Here is a 19,878-nt window from a genome sequence, read left to right as displayed (position 1 = left end):
GTTACGGGTTAAAAGTAAAGTTGGTTCCGGGTTTAGGAAAAGGTAGGTTCCGGGTTAAAGGTAAAAGTGGGTTCCGGGTTAAGGGTAAAAGTGGGTTCCGGGTTAAGGGTAAGAGTGGGTTCCGGGTTAAGGGTAAGAGTGGGTTCCGGGTTAAGGGTAAGAGTGGGTTCCGGGTTAAGGGTAAGAGTGGGTTCCGGGTTAAGGGTAAGAGTGGGTTCCGGGTTAAGGGTAAGAGTGGGTTCCGGGTTAAGGGTAAGAGTGGGTTCCGGGTTAAGGGTAAGAGTGGGTTCCGGGTTAAGGGTAAGAGTGGGTTCCGGGTTAAGGGTAAGAGTGGGTTCCGGGTTAAGGGTAAGAGTGGGTTCCGGGTTAAGGGTAAAAGTTGGTTCCGGGTTAAGGATAAAAGTAGGTTCCGGGTTAAGCATAAGGTGGGTTCCGGGTTAAGCATAAGGTGGGTTCCGGGTTAAGCATAAGATGGGTTCCGGGTTAAGCATAAGGTGGGTTCCGAGTTAAGCATAAGGTGGGTTCCGGGTTAAGGGTAAGAGTGGGTTCCGGGTTAAGGATCAAAGTGGGTTCCGGGTTAAGGATCAAAGTGGGTTCCGGGTTAAGGATAAGGTAAGTTCCGGGTTAAAGGTAAAATAGGTTCCGGGTTAAGGTAAGGTGGGTTCCGGGTTAAGGATAAAAGTGGGTTCCCGGTTAAGGTGAAAGTAGGATCAGGATTTAGGGTTAAGTTAAAGTTGGTTCCGGGTTAACGGTAAAAGTTGGTTCCGGGTGAAGGGTAAAGTTGGTTCCGGGTTAAAAATATGGTTGGTTCCGGTTTAAGGATAAGGTAAGTTCCGGTTTAAGGATAAGGTAAGTTCCGGTTTAAGGATAAGGTAAATTCCGGGTTAAAAGTAAAGTGGGTTCCGAGTTAAGCATAAGGTGGGTTCCGGGTTAAGGGTAAGAGTGGGTTCCGAGTTAAGCATAAGGTGGGTTCCGGGTTAAGGGTAAGAGTGGGTTCCGGGTTAAGGGTAAGAGTGGGTTCCGGGTTAAGGATCAAAGTGGGTTCCGGGTTAAGGATAAAAGTGGGTTCCGGGTTAAGGATAAAAGTGGGTTCCGGGTTAAGGATAAAAGTGGGTTCCGGGTTAAGGGTAAAGTTGTTTGTGGGTTAAGCATAAAAGTGGGTTCCGGGTTAAAAATAAGGTTGGTTCCGGGTTAAAAGTAAAGTTGGTTCCGGGTTAAAAATAAGGTTGGTTCCGGGTTAAAAGTAAAGTTGGTTCCGGGTTAAAAATAAGGTAGGTTCCGGGTTAAGGATAAGGTTGGTTCCGGTTTAAGGGTTAAAGTTGGTTACGGGTTAAAATTAAGGTAGGTTACGGGTTAAGGGTAAAAGTGGGTTCCGGGTTAAAAGTAAAGTTGGTTCCGGGTTAAAAATAAGGTAGGTTCCGGGTTAAAAGTAAAGTTGGTTCCTGGTTAGAATTAAGGTAGGTTACGGGTTAAGCATAAATATAGGTTCCGGTTTAGGGATAAGGTAAGTTACGGGTTAAGGGTAAAAGTAGACTCCGGATTAAGGGTGAAGTAGGTTCCGGGTTAAAAATAAGGTACGTTCCTGGTTAAAATTAAGGTAGGTTACGGGTTAAGGGTAAAGGTGTGTTCCGGGTTAAGGGTAAAAGTTGGTTCCCGGTTAAGGGTAAAAGTGGGTTCCGGGTTAAGGGTAAAAGTGGGTTCCGGGTTAAGGGTAAAAGTGGGTTCCGGGTTAAGGGTAAAAGTGGGTTCCGGGTTAAGGGTAAAAGTGTGTTCCGGGTTAAGGATTGAAGTGGGTTCCGGGTTAAGGATTGAAGTGGGTTCCGCGTTAAGGATTGAAGTGGGTTCCGGGTTAAGGATTGAAGTGGGTTCCGGGTTAAGGATTGAAGTGGGTTCTGGGTTAAGGATAAAAGTGGGTTCAGGGTTTAGGATAAAAGTAGGTTCCGGGTTAAGGATAAGGTAAGTTCCGGTTTAAGGATAAGGTAAGTTCCGGTTTAAGGATAAGGTAAGTTCCGGTTTAAGGATAAGGTAGGTTCCGGGTTAAAAGTAAAGTGTGTTCCGGGTTAAGGATAAAAGTGTGTTCCGGGTTAAGGATAAAAGTGTGTTCCGGGTTAAGGATAAAAGTGTGTTCCGGGTTAAGGGTAAAAGTGTGTTCCGGGTTAAGGATAAAAGTGTGTTCCGGATTAAGGGTAAAGTAGGTTCCGGGTTAAGCATAAGGTGGGTTACGGGTTAAGGGTAAAGTAGGTTACGGGTTAAGAGTAAGGTAGGTTCCGGGTTAAGGGTAAAAGTAGGATCCGGGTTAAGGGTGAAAGTGGGTTCCGGGTTAAGGGTAAAAGTGGGTTCCGGGTTAAGGGTGAAAGTGGGTTCCGGGTTAAGGATAAAAGTGGGTTCCCGGTTAAGGGATAAGGTGGGTTCCGGTTAAGGGATAAGGTGGGTTCCGGGTTAAGGTGAATGTAAGATCAGGGTTTGGGGTTATGGTGATAGTAGGATCAAAGTGTGGGGTTATGGTGATATAAGGATCAGGGGTTGGGGTTATGGTGATAGTAGGATCAAAGTGTGGGGTTATGGTGATATAAGGATCAGGGGTTGGGGTTATGGTGAATGTAGGATCAGGGTTTAGTGTTAAGGTAAAGTTAGGATTAGGGTTCAGGTTTAATGTTTGTAGAGTATAGGTTTAGGGGTTTATGTTTCACGGTTTAGTCTTCACATTTCAGTGTTTTAAGGTTCAGGGTTCAAGTTGTACCGAAGAAAATTTATCCGTCCGATATTCGAAAACCTAACAAAGTCCGGGAAGGAAAAAATTCAACCCTTATGTAATGCGAAATAAAAAATCTCCCATTACAAGAAGTTATATCATGAATTTTTTTCTTTTTTTTTTTGTGTGTGTATGTAATTTTTTAGCATGAATATCATCACATTTGTGTAATTGTTTTAGTAACATCTTATAATGATTATTGTATAGACATGGTTTTTATGATTATATGGAACCATTATATTTTTTTTTTTTTACACGAAAAATATTATGAATACAATATACAATTTTTTTTTTTTTCCCATTATTTGCTTCTTTTCTTTTTTTTTTTTTTTTTTTTTTTTTAAAGTTCTAATTATATGAAAATTTTTATCGTTCTTCCACACTTTTTTTTCGCGGAAATCGTAATATAGTGTTCCGCGTAGGGGGCGCGAGCGATCGCGCGCGGATGTCCCATACATTTTTTTTACGAGAACAAGATATAACACCTATTGGGGGCAACTTTTCGCAAAGATGGAAACGGAATACAAATTTTAAGAGAAAAAGAAAAGAAAAAAAAAAAAAAAAATTCAATAAACATTTTTTTTATCTTCACTAAAAAATTAAAAAGTTGCAAACAAAATAAGAAATAAAGGTGAAAGAAAAAATCTTTCCTTTTTTCTTTTTTTTTTTTTCAAAAAATATAAAAAGGAAAAAAAAAAAAAAAAAGAAAAAAAAAGAATGTGTGTTCTTAAAAAAAAAATAATAATGTTCTTTAAAAAAAAGAATGTTTTTTTTCTTTTTTTTTTTCCTTTTTATTTGTTCTTGAAAAAAAAAGAATAAAAAAAGGACAAAAGGTGTGAAACCAATATCCTTCATCATTAAAAAATAAACCCTAAACTGTGAACCCTGAATCCTAAACGCTAAAACCATAAAATCTAAACCGTCAACCCTAAAACCTAATCCCTGAACCGTGAACCTGAGACCATAAAACCCTAAACTGTGAACACTAACCCCCTAAACCTAAACCATAAAGCCGGAACCTAAACTTGGAACACGCTCCATTGGAACCTGCTCCAAAGGAATACTTTCCATTGGAACCCCTTCCATAAGAACCTCTTCCTTAGGAACCTGTTTTTCTTCCATAAATTCCGATCCCATGAACTCTTGAACCAAAAGTTCCAGAAAATCCTTCTGGTTCAATTGTGTGTCCCCCTTTTGACATTCGTCCAACACTTCAAAATGAATTTCAATAATCGTGCGACGATTCACACCAGCAGAACGTTTTGTTCTTGTTGGAGCAGATGGAGGTTTTCGTTCTTTCACCAATCGATATTCATGTGAAGCACCTGCATCCACATGATCGAGGACTTGTTCTTGTACTGATGGACCGCGTATTTCAGCAGGAGATCTTCTGAAACGTGGTCCTCCTTTACCAAGAGGACCAAAATACTACAGAAAAAAAAAGAAAAAAAAAAAAAAATGAGAGGATATTTTTGTTAAGAAAATTGTGAAAAATTTTTTTTACACATTTATTTTATTTTATTTTAACCATGAAAAAAAATTTTTTTTTTTCCTTTTAACCATTAAGAAATTTTTTTTTTCCTTTTAATCATTAGAAAAAATTTTTTTCCTTTTAACCATTAAAAAAAAATTTTTTCCCATTAATTTTGTCCATTAAAATTTTTTTTTTCCTTTTAACCATTAAAAAAATTTTTTTTTCCTTTTAACCAATAAAAATTTTTTTTTTTCCTTTTAACCATTAAAAAAAAATTTTTTTTTTTCCTTTTAACCATTAAAAAAATTTTTTTTTTCTTTTTAACCATTAAAAAAAAATTTTTTTCCCCTTTAACCATTAAAAAATTTTTTTTCCTTTTAACAATTAATTTTGTCCATTAAAATTTTTTTTTTTTTTTTTTTTTTTTATTAATTTTTTAATCTTACCTTCCAAAGGTAATAAGCCATAGCAGAAAGGCCAATAGAGACAGGAGCCAAAGGAAGAAAAGGGGTAAGGAGATCCATAGGAAGGATGGGACAAAGTGTATTCGATAATGTTTCTTCCATTAGGTTTTGTTCCGATTGGAGTAGTGATTTGACTTTGTCCTTTACATTGGCAGTGCCAATTTTGCAATCTTCATAGTCGTTCAGTTTGCATTCAAAACAAGAATTACTACTCTTGTCGCATGGAGGTGTTGCATTCATAATGGCATTACTTTTACCAAAAGCGTAGTTTATACCATCCTCTACGCTACATTTCGGATGTACCTTATGCTTTTTTTCTTTATCTGCCAAATCTATTAATTGTTTTGCATATTCTTTAAGAAATAAACAACCCATCGTTTGTCCAAACGATGGGCCCTTAACAGGGCTTTTAACACGGCCATTACCGTGGTTATAAATGTGCTTTAATCCTGAAGCAAAAAGTAAACAAGCTGCTTTATTTGTTTTGCTTTGTTTATGGCCTAAAGTATACCAATCGTAGTCTTGGCAGTATTGGGTAACTGCATTCTGCTCCGAAGGTTGCAACATATGTCCTAGAAGTTTCGATAATTCGCCTTTGGCGTCATTTTCGATTTCGCTCTGATCATAAAAGAAGAAGGAAGGGAGATAAAAAAAAAAATATATGTATATGTACACACATATGTATACACATATGTGTATACATATACATATATAAATACATATACATATACATATATATACATATACATATATATACATATATGCATATGCATACATATACATATATATACATATATAAATACATATACATATACATATATATACATATACATATATATACATATATGCATATGCATACATATACATATATATACATATATATATATATATACATAAATGTATATGTAGTTGTTATTGATGTTGGTTCCCACTTACCCAATTAGGTGTGGCCATTACACCTGCCTGTCCATTTTTGTTTTTGTTTTTGTTGTAGTGTTGTTTAATGGCACATTGGACTTGAGTACAGAAAGTGTCCTTACTGTTTATTTTGTCTAGTGTTTTTTCCATGTTAGGGGTGCTGTTGTTGGGGTCGGTTCTGTTGTTGGTGGTGTTGGTTTTGTCGTTTTCTTTGATGAGTTCGGTCATATTGCTTTTTATTTCGTCAGAGCCAATTTTGCAAGGGGAAAAAGGGTTTTGTCTTTCGCAAATAAAACAAGAATTAGGATCATTAGTACCAACTGAGCATGAAGAAGCTGTTTTATTCCCCATAATGTCATTACTTTTACCAAAAGCGTGTTTTATTGCCTGTCCCAATTTAGTTCCATCGAGAGGACATTGATCTGTTGATTTTGAAATTAATTCATCAGCATAAAGATTAAGTGCTGCGCACATCATAGTTTTTATAAGTGGTACATCAGGGTCTTGGCCTTTATCCTTTTTAATATCAGAAATGTGTTTTAAACCTGAAGCAAAAAGCCTACAAGCTTTTTGCTTGGCAGTTATTTCTCCTTTTGTGTCGTTTGTCGGCGAACCGACGTCGTTGCAGTATTGGTTAAAAGTTGAATCATCATTCTTCTTAGACATTTCTTCAAGAAGGTTCCTTAATTCCGCTTCAACGACACCACTTATTTCATTCTGATCATAAAAGAAGAAAAAAAAGAGAGAAAAAAAAATATATGTATATGTATACACATATGTATACACATATGTATACACATATGTGTATACATATACATATACATATATATATATATATACATATACATATGTATGTATATGTGTATATATATGTCCTTTTCTTTTTTTTTTTTTTTTTTTTTTTTTTTCTTTGTGTTAGTATGTTTGGTTGTGTTAGTATGTTAGTTGTGTCAGTATGTTGGTTATGTTAGTATGTTGGTTGGTGGTAGGTTATGTAGAATTCGGTTAGTATGTAGTATCCGGCTGGTGTAGTATCCAGTCCCTGTCTGCGAGGAGTTTTTCCTCTCCCCCCCCAAAGTAGCTAAAGCTAACCCTGGAACCTTACTCCTAAACCCTGAAACCTAAGTCCTAAACCGTGGAACCTTATTCCCATACCCCTAAAACCTTACTCTTATACCCTTACAACTTTATTATAATACCCTTACAACCTTATTCTAACACCCTTACCACCTTATTCTAACACCCTTAACACCTTATTCCAATAACCCTACCACCTTATACTAACACCTTTACCACCTTATTCTAACACCCCCAACAACCTTCATTCCAACACCCCAACAACATCATTCCATCACCACAACAACATCATTCCAACACCCCAACAACATCATTCCAACACCCCAAACAACATCATTCCAACACCCCAAACAACATTATTCCAACACCACAACAACATTATTCCAACACCACAACAACCTTCATTCCAACACCCCAACAATCTTCATTCCAACACCCCCGAACAACATCATTACAACACCCCCGAACAACATCATTCCAACACCCCCCAAAACATCATTCCAACACCCTTATAACAGCATTCCAACACCACAACAACATCATTCCAACACCCCCTACAACATCATTCCAACACCCATACAACCTTTATTCTAATACCCGTACCATCTTATTCTGACACCCGTACAACCTTTATTCGGACACCCCTACAGCCTTATTCCAACACTATACAACCTTATTCTAATACCCATACAACCTTATTCCAACACCCGGAATGTGAATTTTTTTTTTTTTTTCTCTAGCCCCTCAGTGTTGTGGTGGATGTTTGTAGTAATACTTACCCAATCCTTCTTCGTTGGAGTACCACTATTAACGTTACTGTGGTTTTTGAACCAATTGGATGCGGCGCATTGGAGTTGTTGACATAAAGACGTCATTTTATTTACTTGTTCCATGGTGGTAGTTGCGGTGCCGTCAATTTTATCCTTAACTAATGTTAACTTTTGCGTTACTTTCGTTTGGGCGTTGCCATTTGTGGTAATTTGGCAGTTGTCATAGTCTTTTTCTTTCCATTGGCACGGAACACAGGGTTCCGTGCCACTGGCACCACCATTGCAAGTACCCTTAAGAACTGCACCACCAACCTTAAAAGCCTTCTTTATTCCTGATTCGATAAGACAAGTCGATTTACCTTGCATTTGTTTTGCATATTCTTTAAGAAGGAAACAACCCATCGTTTGTCTCAACGATGGGTGTTGAGACAGGATTGGATACTTCGTAGCATCCTGCGTTAGATTTTCTTTCAGTCTGTTGAAACCGGCATGTAAATAATTGCATGCCTTCTTTTCAGGTTTCGTGGCAGGTCTAGTGCCATTGGCAGCGCCACTGCCAGTGGCACTGCCATCATCCATTGTCCTACATGGACCTCCGTTGTCCTTGTCCACATTTTGTAACATTGCTTCGGACAATTCTGTCCAAAGTTGTCCCACTTCGCCGCCACTCTCCCAAAATTGCGTCTGCAAGGTGGAGTAAAATATATATATATGCATATGCATAAATGCATATGCATACATATGCGCATGTACATGTATACATGTATATGTATACATACGTACATACACATATATATGTAAGTATATATATGTATATATATATACGTATATATGTACGCATGTACACATATATACATATATATACATGTACACATACATATGTATGTACATATGTAAAGTTGTTTCCCCCCTTACCACATTCGGAAAATTCTTTTGTGCATTAGGCGAATTTAAGTGAGATGCTATACATTTTAAACCATCACATAAAGTCTTCATTTCATTTATGTTCTTTATGATGGAATCAGTGTCTGGGTCATTGCCTTCGACCATTCCTTTCACTTTGGGCTTTACTTTCGTTGGTGTTGTGCTGCCACTGCCTCCATTTGTGATAATTCTGCAAGTGTCATAGTCGTCGTCATTCCATTGGCAAGGGACACTAATACCATTCGTACCAGCAGTGTCAAATGCCTGTTTTATACCAGCAGTAATAACACAAGTCGATTTTTTTTCCATATGTTCTGCATAAGAATGAAGTAAGAAACAACCCACTGTTTGGACAAACGATGAGTCTTTACTTAGGATTGGGTAATCACCTCCATTAGTTGCTGTGGACGAGGAAATGCTCTTCAGTTTTTCAAAACCGGCATGCAAATAATTGCATGCCCTTTCCGCAGATGGATTATCGAATCCATTACACTCAGTTCCAGTGCCATTGCCATTTGTGTGCATCATTGCTTCTGCCAAATCTTCCCACAATTTCTTCACACTCTTCTCCCAAAACTCATTCTGCAAGTAAAGTAATATATATATATATATATATATATATATATATATATATATATATATATATGTATGCATATGCATAAATGCATATGCATATATACATATGTATATACATATGTATACATACGTACATACATGTATATGTATATGTACATATATGCATGAACATATATATATACATATATGCGTACATTATATACATAGATGTATGTGTATATATATATATATATATATCTATAAATCTATGTATATGTATGTACATATATGCATAAACATATATATGTATACATACATACGTATACATCTATACATCTATGTATATGTATACATACGTACATACATGTATATGTATATGTAGATATACAAATATATGTAAGTATATACATAGATGTATGTGTATGTATATATGTACAGTTGTTTCCCCCCCGAATTCTACTTACAGCAGATGTACTCTACTTACCGCAGTTGTATTCGACGGTTGTTGTTGTTGTTGTCCGGTAGAGGAATTTAAGTGGGTTGCTATACATTTCATATGATCACATAAATTATCCCTTTTATTTATTTTAGTTAGCATTGCACTAATGTTGGAGTCCTTTTCATTGACAAACATTTCCAATTTCTTCATTACATTCTCCGTAAGGGATGTGTTGCCGCCTGTGCCAGCCGGCACGTTGCAGCTGTCCAATTGGGCATTATCTGCCCATTTGCATGGAACACAGGAACCATTATTGCATTTACCAGTAGTACTCCTATTCCATGACTCAAATGCCTGTGTTATCCCTTTTTCAATATTACAAGTTGCCTTACTTTGCATATATTTTGCATAGGAATGAAGTAAAAAACAACCCATCGTTTGTCTAAACGATGGGTTGTCTAAAACTTCACTGTTAGCAGTTCCTGACGACGACGACGTCGTCGTCGTATTGTACAGATGTTCTAAGCCGGCATGCAAATACTTGCATGCCGCCTCCTCAGCTTCAGTTTCAAATGAATCACATTGTCCATTCACCTTTCCATTTGTCTCCTTCATTTTCTTTGCTAATTCATCCCACAAGTTCTTAACATTTGTCGTCCAAAATTCTTCCTATATAAGTGGAGTTATATATATATATATATGCATAAATGCATATGCATATATACATATGTATATATATACATATGTATACACATACATATGTATACATACATACGTATATATACATATATGTATATGCATACGTACATATACATATATATGTAAGTATATATATGTACATGTATATGCGTACATACATCTATACATTTGTGTACGTATATGTATATATGTATACACATGTATATATATTTATATATATATATATTTATATGTATATATGTATGTATACATATATACATAAGTACATACATATGTATGTACGTATGTGTAAGTATATGTATATATGTATATGTACATATATACGTATATATGTATATATGTACAGACATATGTATGTACGTACATACGTATACATGTGTCTGCATATGTGTATATGTATGTATATACATATACATGGATATACATGTCTATGTACATGTCTATTTACATGTATATATGTACATGTATGTATATGTCTATGTGTATAGATACATATGTATGTATATGTACATCCATGTATATGTATATATATACACATATATGTATATGTGTATATGTCTATTTACATATATATATGTACATACGTATATATATGTAAGTATATATACGTATATACATATATGTATACATATATACATGTGTGTCTACATGCGTATGTACATGTATATGTGCATATGTATATGTGTACATGTCTATGCATGTGTATATGTACATGTATGTATATGTCTATGTGTATAGATACATATGTATGTATATGTACATCCATGTATATGTATATATATACACATATATGTATATGTACATCCATGTATATGTATATATATACACATATATGTATATGTGTATATGTGTATATGTATATATAAGTATGTATATATATGTATATATATATATGTATATGTACATGTCTATTTACATGTATATATGTATATGTAAGTACATATATATGTATATATACGTATATATGTATATACATGTATATATATGTCTATGTATATGTGTACATGTATGTATACATGTATATATGTCTATGTAAATATGTACGTACGTATGCGTAAGTATATGTATATGTATATATGTATATGTATATGTGCATATGTCTATGTACACATATACATTTGTTTCCTTACGTCGTTGATCTGTGTTTGTGGTGTTCCTTTTGTTTTCTTCCATTGGTTTATAGCACAGTGTAGACGATCACATAAAGTGGCCTGACTATGTAATCCTTCCAATGTGGATTTCACTTTGGTGTTGGATTCATTGTTTAACTCCTTCATTACTTCCTCCCACGGCTTAATTCCCCCCACGTCAGTACTGACGCACTGATGGTCCTTTCCACATTCCTCACAGGAACCCTTCTCATTACCACTCCCCTTACACCACGTACTGCGTTGTGTGCCCCCAACCTCAAATGCTTCAGTTATGCCTTCCTCGACTGCACAAACATAACCACCTTCGTTCGCCTGTTCCTTTAATTTGTGTATGAAGGCATTGAGTGCTACACAACGAATGGTAGAACGAAATATTCGGTCATTCTCTCCGTCCCCCTTAGAAGGGGATCCGTTTTCTTTCTTGATTTGATGTATGTTCTTTAATGCTTTAGCCATAATTTTACATGTTGTTTTGCTCACACAATCATTTGCATTATCATTGGGGCATGTGATGCCATTGCACAGAGTGTCTATATCGTTGGCGTTGCCCGCACTGGTAGACAGGGCACTGTCGAATGATGTGACTTCCGTTTTGACTGCCCCCCGCACTTCATCCTACAATTGAAGTAATATATATATATGTACATATATCTACATATGTATATACATACATATGTATGTTCATATATGTACATGTGCACATATGTGCTCATATACACATACACATATAAATATATGTATATATGTATGTGTGTAATTGTATATCGCCCCCTCTTACGTCGTTTGTCGTCTTCCCCGTAGAACTGCCATCCAATCCTTTTTTCTTCTTCAACACACATTCTAAGCGACTACAGAAACTGCTGCTGCTCTTACATTCACTTCCACCTGTATAGAAAGATGTTAAAGGAAATATGAGAGGGGAAAAAATATTTGTGGAAGGAAGTAACATAGATAGAGAAAGAAAAAAAGGGAAAGTTAAAAAAAAAAAAAAAAAAAGAAGGTTCTTTCTTTCCCACTTTCCCCACCACAACAAACACCCTCATTGAACACTTTACTCCACCCCTACTCCCCTAACCCCTCATGTTATTCCCCTACTCCTCTAATTCCCTACTCCCCTATCCGCCTCCCCTGTCACCATGATGCTTCCCCCATGATGTTTACCCCCATGATGTTTACCCCCATGATGTTTATCCCCATGATGTTTACCCCCATAATGTTTACCCCCATGATGTTTACCCCCATGATGTTTACCCCCATGATGTTTATCCCCATGATGTTTCCCCCATGATGTTTCCCCCCATGATGTTTATCCCATGATGTTTACCCCATGATGTTTACCCCCATGATGTTTCCCCCCATGATGTTCCCCCCATGATGTTCCCCCCATGATGTTTACCCCCATGATGTTCCCCCCATGATGTTTACCCCCATGATGTTCCCCCCATGATGTTTACCCCCATGATGTTTACCCCCATGATGTTACCCCCATGATGTTTACCCCCATGATATTTATCCCATGATGTCTACCCCCATGATGTTACCCCCATGATGTTTACCCCCATGATGTTTACCCCCATGATGTTTACCCCCATGATGTTTCCCCCATGATGTTTACCCCCATGATGTTTACCCCCATGATGTTTACCCCCATGATGTTTACCCCCATGATGTTTCCCCCCATGATGTTACCCCCATGATGTTTACCCCCATGATGTTCCCCCCATGATGTTTACCCCCATGATGTTTATCCCATGATGTTACCCCCATGGTGTTTATCCCATGATGTTTACCCCCATGATGTTTACCCCCATGATGTTTACCCCCATGATGTCTACCCCCATGATGTTTATCCCCATGATGTCTACCCCCATGATGTCTACCCCCATGATGTTACCCCCATGATGTTTATCCCCATGATGTCTACCCCCATGATGTTTATCCCATGATGTTTACCCCCATGATGTCTACCCCCATGATGTTTACCCCCATGATGTTTACCCCCATGATGTTTATCCCCATGATGTCTACCCCCATGATGTCTACCCCCATGATGTTCCCCCCATGATGTTTACCCCCATGATGTTTACCCCCATGATGTCTACCCCCATGATGTTTATCCCCATGATGTTTCCCCCCATGATGTCTACCCCCATGATGTTTACCCCCATGATGTTTACCCCCATGATGTTTATCCCCATGATGTCTACCCCCATGATGTCTACCCCCATGATGTTCCCCCCATGATGTTTACCCCCATGATGTTTACCCCCATGATGTCTACCCCCATGATGTTTATCCCATGATGTTTCCCCCCATGATGTCTACCCCCATGATGTTTATCCCATGATGTTTACCCCCATGATGTTTACCCCCATGATGTTTACCCCCATGATGTTTCCCCCATGATGTTTCCCCCCATGATGTTTATCCCATGATGTTTACCCCCATGATGTTTACCCCCATGATGTTTACCCCCATGGTGTTTACCCCCATGATGTTTACCCCCATGATGTTTATCCCCATGATGTTTACCCCCATGATGTTTACCCCCATGATGTTTATCCCCATGATGTTTACCCCCATAATGTTTCCCCCTTACCTACTGCTAATTCCAGTTTCTTCTTTAGACAATTCTGTACGTTATTACTGTCTTCCGCTTTGCATGATTCTGCGTTCTGCAGGAATTGTTGTAATTTCCCTTCTGGCGAAGCTGCACCAGCAGGAGGGGAAGTTGGAACTCCTGCAACAACTTTTTCCTGTAGGGAAGCGGCCTTCTTTTCCCCTAGTAACTCCATAACTCCTTTCTTCTGATCTTTATTCTCGTCAATTTCCTGCCTCTCTGTCCCTGTCCCCTGGTCCCGTAGCGTCCAAGTGAGGTACAAACTCATAATGCCTGCCTTACTGTTCAAATTCTGTACCCACTCTGCCAAAGGTTTCCCTAAAATTTGGGTACCCAATGAAATATCTTCATATGTAACCCAATTGCATTTTTCATTCAGAGTTCCCTTTTCACCCCCTGCTCCCCCTCCTTTCACTGGTTCCGCCGCAGCCTTCTGAACAGTTTCCACAATTTTCTCCACATCCCTCTTATTACTGAGAAGTCTTACCATAGCACTGTAACCTACTATACACCTTAAGTATTGGTTCAGTTCTTTCAGACTCTCCCCCCCAGCTTCATCCTTCCCCTTTGCTCCTGCAGACCACCTCCCCCGTCTATTCATCCAATATAATGCTCTTACAAGCGCTTTGCAGATTTCCTTGTCCTGAATCCTGCCGTTACTCTGGTACTTCTGCCCTGCATCTACACATGCGGCTGCCACGTCCCTGTCGTTGGTCATATCACCCAGGTAGTCCCCTAATTGTTCAAACATCTTCTTCATCTCTTCCTGTAATGTCGCCTGCAGGAAAAAAAAAAAAAGAGAAAAAAAAATATATATATATATATATATATGTATATGTATATATGTAGCATGTACACATATATAATACTTCCGCAATTTATCAGAACTTTTAATTTTCCGCTTTGGAAAAATTATAATTACTTACATAGGCGGTGTCGCTCTTCTGTCCTGTGTTTCCTATCCATTTTGCTAAAACGTTCGAAAACTTTCCCGCCATTTTTGTGCATTCTCTACTATATACAAGTATACATTTATGTATGTAAGTGTATGTATGTGTTTGTAATCTTCAAAAATTTTTTAATTTTTTAATTTTTTAATTTTTTAATTTTTTAATTTTTTTTTTTCTTCTGTTTTTTTAAAAATGTGATATATTATATATCTACACTCTCCGTCTGTCCATCTGTTTGTGTGCTTGTGTTCCTTTTCTTCCTATTCGTTCCTCTAAAAAGCGATTATTCTACACCCTTCTTTTTCCTTACCTTCCCTTAAGAAGGATTATTTTGCTTTCTTCCTTCCTTTAAGAAGAGATTATTTTCTTTCTCCCTTCCTATAAGAAGAGATTACTTCCTTCTCCGTTCCTGTAGGAGGAGATTATTCTGCTCCCTTCAACTTACCTTCCCCTCTAAGAAGAGATTACCTAAACCCTGAACCCTCCTTACCTTTCCTCTAAGAAGGGATTATTTTGCTCCCTTCTCTTTCTCCTTACCTTCCCCTCTAAGAAGAGATTATTTTGTCCTTACTACTCCTTACCCTTCCCCTCTAAGAAGAGATTATTTTGTCCCTTACTACTCCTTACTCCTTACCTACATCTAAGAAGAGATTATTCTGTCCCCTACTACTCCTTACCCTTCCCCTCTAAGAAGAGATTATTTTGTCCCTTACTACTCCTTACCTTCCCCTCTAAGAAGAGATTATTTTGTCCCTTCCTTTCTCCTTACCTTAAAAGGAGATTATTTTGCCCCCTCTCTTATATTTCCTTCTCCTTCCTTCCTCTAAGAAGAGATTATTTTGTCCCTTCCTTAATCCTCACCTTCCTTCCTCTAAGAAGAGATTATTTTGTCCCTTTCCTTTCTCCTTACTTTACCCTAAGAAGAGATTATGTTGCCCTACCTTTCCTACCCTTAAGAAGAGATTATTTTGCCCCTCACTACTCCTTCACCTTCCTCTAAGAAAAGATTCTTTTAACTTACTACTCTTTACCTTCCCCTCTAAGAAGAGCTTATTTTGCCCCTTCCTTACTCCTTACCTTCCCCTCTAAGAAGAGATTATTTTGTCCTTACTACTCCTTACTTCCCCCTCTAAGAAGAGATTACCTGAACCCTGAACCTTCCTTACCTTCCTCTAAGAAGAGATTATTTTGCCCTTTACTTTCTCCTTACCTTCCCCTCTAGGAAGAGATTACTTTGCCCTAATACTCTTTACTGTTCTCTAAGGAGAGATTATTTTGTCCCTTACTACTCCTTACCTTCCTTCCTCTAAGAAGAGATTATTCTGTCCCTCCCCCTTTTATTTTCTTCCTTACCTTCCTATAATAAGAGATTATTTTCTCCCCCCCTCTTTTATTTTCTTTCTCCCTTCCCCTCTAAGAAGAGATTATTTTGTCCCCTTCCTTCCTTTCTCCTTACTCTAAGAAGAGATAACTTCCTTCTCTCTTTACTAAGAATATATTACTTCCTTCTCCCTTCCTTTAAGAAGAGATTACCTAAACCCTGAACCCTTCTGACCTTCCTCTAAGAAGAGATTATTTTGTCCCCTCCCCCCTTTATTTTCTTCTCCTTCCTTCCTATAGAAAGATATTATTTTGCCTCACTACTCCTTACTTTCCCCTCTAAGAAGAGATTATTTTGCCCCCCTCCTTTCTCCTTACCGTCCTCTAAAAAGAGATTACTTCTTTCTACCTTCCTTTAGGAAGAGATTATTTTGCCTCCCTCCTTAATCCTTACCTTTCCTCTAAGAAGAGATTATTTTGCCTAACTACTTCTTACCTTACTCTAAGAAGAGATTACTTCTTTCTTCCTTCCCTTAAGAGGAGATTATTTTGCCTTACTACTCCTTACCTTAAGAGGAGATTATTTTGCCCCCTTACTACTCCTTACCTTCCCCCCTAAGAAGAGATTATTTTGTCCCTTACTACTCCTTATCCTTCCCTCCAAGAAGAAGAATTATTTTGTCCTCAACACTCCTTCTCCTTACCTTCCACTAAGAAGAGATTACTTCTTTCTTCCTTCCTTTGAGAAGAGATTATTTTGTCCCTTACTACTCCTTACCTTCCCTTAAGCGGAAATTATTCTGTCCCCTTCCTTTCTCCTTACCGTCCCTTAATAAGAGATTATTTTGTCCCCTCTATTTTCTTCTCCTTACCTTCCCCTCTAAGAAGAAGAATTATTTTGCCCCTCACTACTCCTTACCGTTCTCTATGAAGAGATTATTTTGCCCTTACTACTCCTTACCTTCCCCTCTAAGAAGAGATTACCTAAACCCTGAACTCTTCTTACCTTCCCCTCTAAGAAGAGATTATTTCGTCCCCCCTTTCACTTTTTCCTTACCTTCCCCTCTAAGAAAAGAATATTTTGCCTCACTACTCCCTGCGTTCACTTAAGAAGAGATTATTTTGCCTCACTACTCCCTGCGTTCACTTAAGAAGAGATTATTTTGCCCTACTACTCCTTACCGTCCTCCAAGAGGAGATTACTTTTTTCTACCTTCCTCTAAGAAAAGATTATTTTGCCTTACCACTCCTTCCCTCAAGAAGAGAATATTTTGCCCTCCTGCCTTCCCTTAAAAACAGATAACTTCCTTACCTTCCTCGAAGAAGAGATTATTTTGTCCCTTACTACTCCTTACTCCTTACTTTCCCTTAAGAAGAGATTATTTTGCCCCCCCCCTTTTATTTTCTTCTCCTTCCTTCCTCTAAGAAGAATTTATTTTGTCCCCCTTTTATTTTTCTACCTCTAAGCAGGATCCCTTTTATACCCTTCCTTTAAGAAGAGATTATTTTGCCTGATTACTCTTTATCCTTCCTCTAAATAAGAGATTATTTTGTCCTACTACTCCTTACCTTCATCTAAGAAGAGATTATTTTGCTCTACTACTCCTTACCGTCTCCTCTAAGAAAAGATTATTCTGCCCCCCTCCTATATTCCTTACCGTTCTCTATGAAGAGATTATTTTGTCCCTCACTACTCCTTACCTTCCCCTCTGTAAGAAGAGATTATTTTGCCCCTTACTACTTTTTACCTTCCTTCCTCTAAGAAGAAATTATTTTGTCCCTACTACTACTCCTTACCCTTCCCCTCTAAGAAGAGATTATTTTGCCCTTACTACTCCTTACTTTCCCCTCTAAGAAGAGATTATTTTGTCCCTTATTACTTTTACTTTCCTTCCTCCCTAGGAAGAGATTATTTTGCTCCTCCCCTTTTATTTTGTCCCTTCCCTTCCTCTAAGAAGAGATAATTCTGCTCCCTTCCTCTCTCTAAGAAGAGATTATTCTGCCCCACTACTCCTTACCGTTCTCTAACGGAAGATTATTTTTCCTCCCTTTTTTTTCCTTCCCTTAAGAAGAAATTATTTTGCTCCACTCTATATCCTTCTCTTTACCTTCCTCTCTAAGAAGAGATTATTTTGTCCCCCCTCCTATATTCCTTACCGTTCTCTAAGAAGAAGAATTATTTTGCCTTAATACTCTTTACCTTCCCCTCTAAGAAGAGATTATTTCGTCCCCCCTTTCACTTTTTCCTTCCTTTAAGAAGAGATTACCTATACCCTGAACCTTTCTTACCTTCCTCTAAGAAGAGATTATTTTGTCCCTTCCTCCTTCTCCTTACCGTTCTCTAAGAAGTGCTTATTTTGCTCAACTACTACTTACCGTTCTCTAAGAGGAGATTATTTTGCCCTTACTACTCCTTTTCCTTCCCCTCTAAGAAGAGATTATTTTGACCCTACTACTCTTTACCTTCCCCTCTGTAAGAAGAGATTATTCTATCCACCCCCCTTTTATTTTCTTTCTTCTTTCCCCTAAGAGGAGATTACCTAAACCCTGAACCCTTCTTACCTCCCTCTAAAAAGAGATTATTTTGTCGCTTCCTTAATCCTTACCTTCCTTCCTCTAAGAAGAGATTATTTTGTCCCTTCCTTAATCCTTACCTTAAGAAGAGATTATTTTGTCCTCCTTTTACTTTTTTCCTTACCTTTCCTCTATGAAGAGATTATTTTGCTCTACTACTCCTTACCGTCCTCCAAGAGGAGATTACTTCTTTCTTCCTTTCTCTAAGAAGGGATTATTTTGACCCCCCCCCTTTTTTATTTTCTTTCTCCCTTCCCCTAAAAGAAGATTACTTCGAGCCCTTCTATTTTCCTTCCCCTAAAAAGAGATAACTTCCTTACCTTCCTTCCTCTAAGAAGAGATTATTTTGTCCCTTACTACTCCTTACCCTTCCCCTCTAAGAAGAAGAGATTATTTTGCCCTACTACAACTTACCTCCTCAAAGAAGAGATAACTTCCTTACCTTCCCCTCTAAGAAGAGATTTATTTTGCCCTTACTACTCTTTACCTTCACCCCTAAGAAGAAGAATTATTTTGCACTTCCTTCCCTTTCTCCTTCCCTTTCTCTAAGAAAAGATTATTTTGCCCCACTACTCTTTACCGTCCTATAGGTGGATATTATTTTGCTTTCCTTTCTATCTCCTTACTCCCTCTAAGAAAAGAATACTTCGATCCCTTCTATATTCCTTCCTTCCACTAAGAGAAGATTATTCTGCACCCCCCCTTTTATTTTCTCCCTCCCTTCCCTTAATAAGAGATTATTTTTCACTTCCTCCTTACTCCTTTAAGAACAGATAATTTCCTTACCTTCCCTTCTAAGAAGAGATTATTTTGCCTTACTACTCTTTACCTTCCCCTCTAAGAAGTGATTATTCAACCCTTCCGTTCTCCTTCTCTTTACCTCCCTCTAAGAAGAGATTATTTTGCCTCACTACTCCTTACAGTTCACTAAGAGGAGATTACCTAAACCCTGAACCGTTCTTACCTTCCTATAAGAAGAGATTATTTTGCCCTTACTACTCCTTACCTTCCCTTGAGAAGAGATTATTTTTGCCTTACTACTCCTTATCGTTCTCTAAAAGGAGATTATTTTGCCCTTCCTCCTTCTCCTTACGGTCCTATAAGAAGAGAATATTTTGCCCCTTCCTTTCTCCTTACCTTCACCTCCAAGAAGAAATTATTTTGCCCTCACTACTCCTTATCCTTCCCCTC

The 19,878-nt window shown here is 37.8% G+C and overlaps 1 protein-coding gene across 1 annotated transcript; it reads right to left on the bottom strand.

The window, feature by feature from the left end:
- Nucleotides 1-3,751: 3,751 nt before the first annotated feature.
- On the bottom strand, nt 3,752-14,841 carry PKNH_0322000 (SICAvar, type I; the record flags this gene model as incomplete). The annotated part of the gene is made up of 10 exons (XM_039113842.1): nt 3,752-4,180; nt 4,673-5,308; nt 5,627-6,325; nt 7,465-8,139; nt 8,371-8,961; nt 9,419-10,042; nt 11,203-11,838; nt 12,002-12,108; nt 13,823-14,621; nt 14,770-14,841. The coding sequence occupies 10 exons, from the start codon at nt 14,839-14,841 to the stop codon at nt 3,752-3,754; spliced, it is 5,268 nt and encodes a 1,755-aa protein (XP_038969454.1).
- Nucleotides 14,842-19,878: the final 5,037 nt, after the last annotated feature.

This window comes from Plasmodium knowlesi (assembly GCF_000006355.2).
Source record: "Plasmodium knowlesi strain H genome assembly, chromosome: 3".
In the NCBI taxonomy this organism is placed as follows: Eukaryota; Apicomplexa; class Aconoidasida; order Haemosporida; family Plasmodiidae; genus Plasmodium; species Plasmodium knowlesi.
Note: the sequence above shows the minus strand (reverse complement) of the source record. Positions and strands in the feature narration are given on the sequence as shown.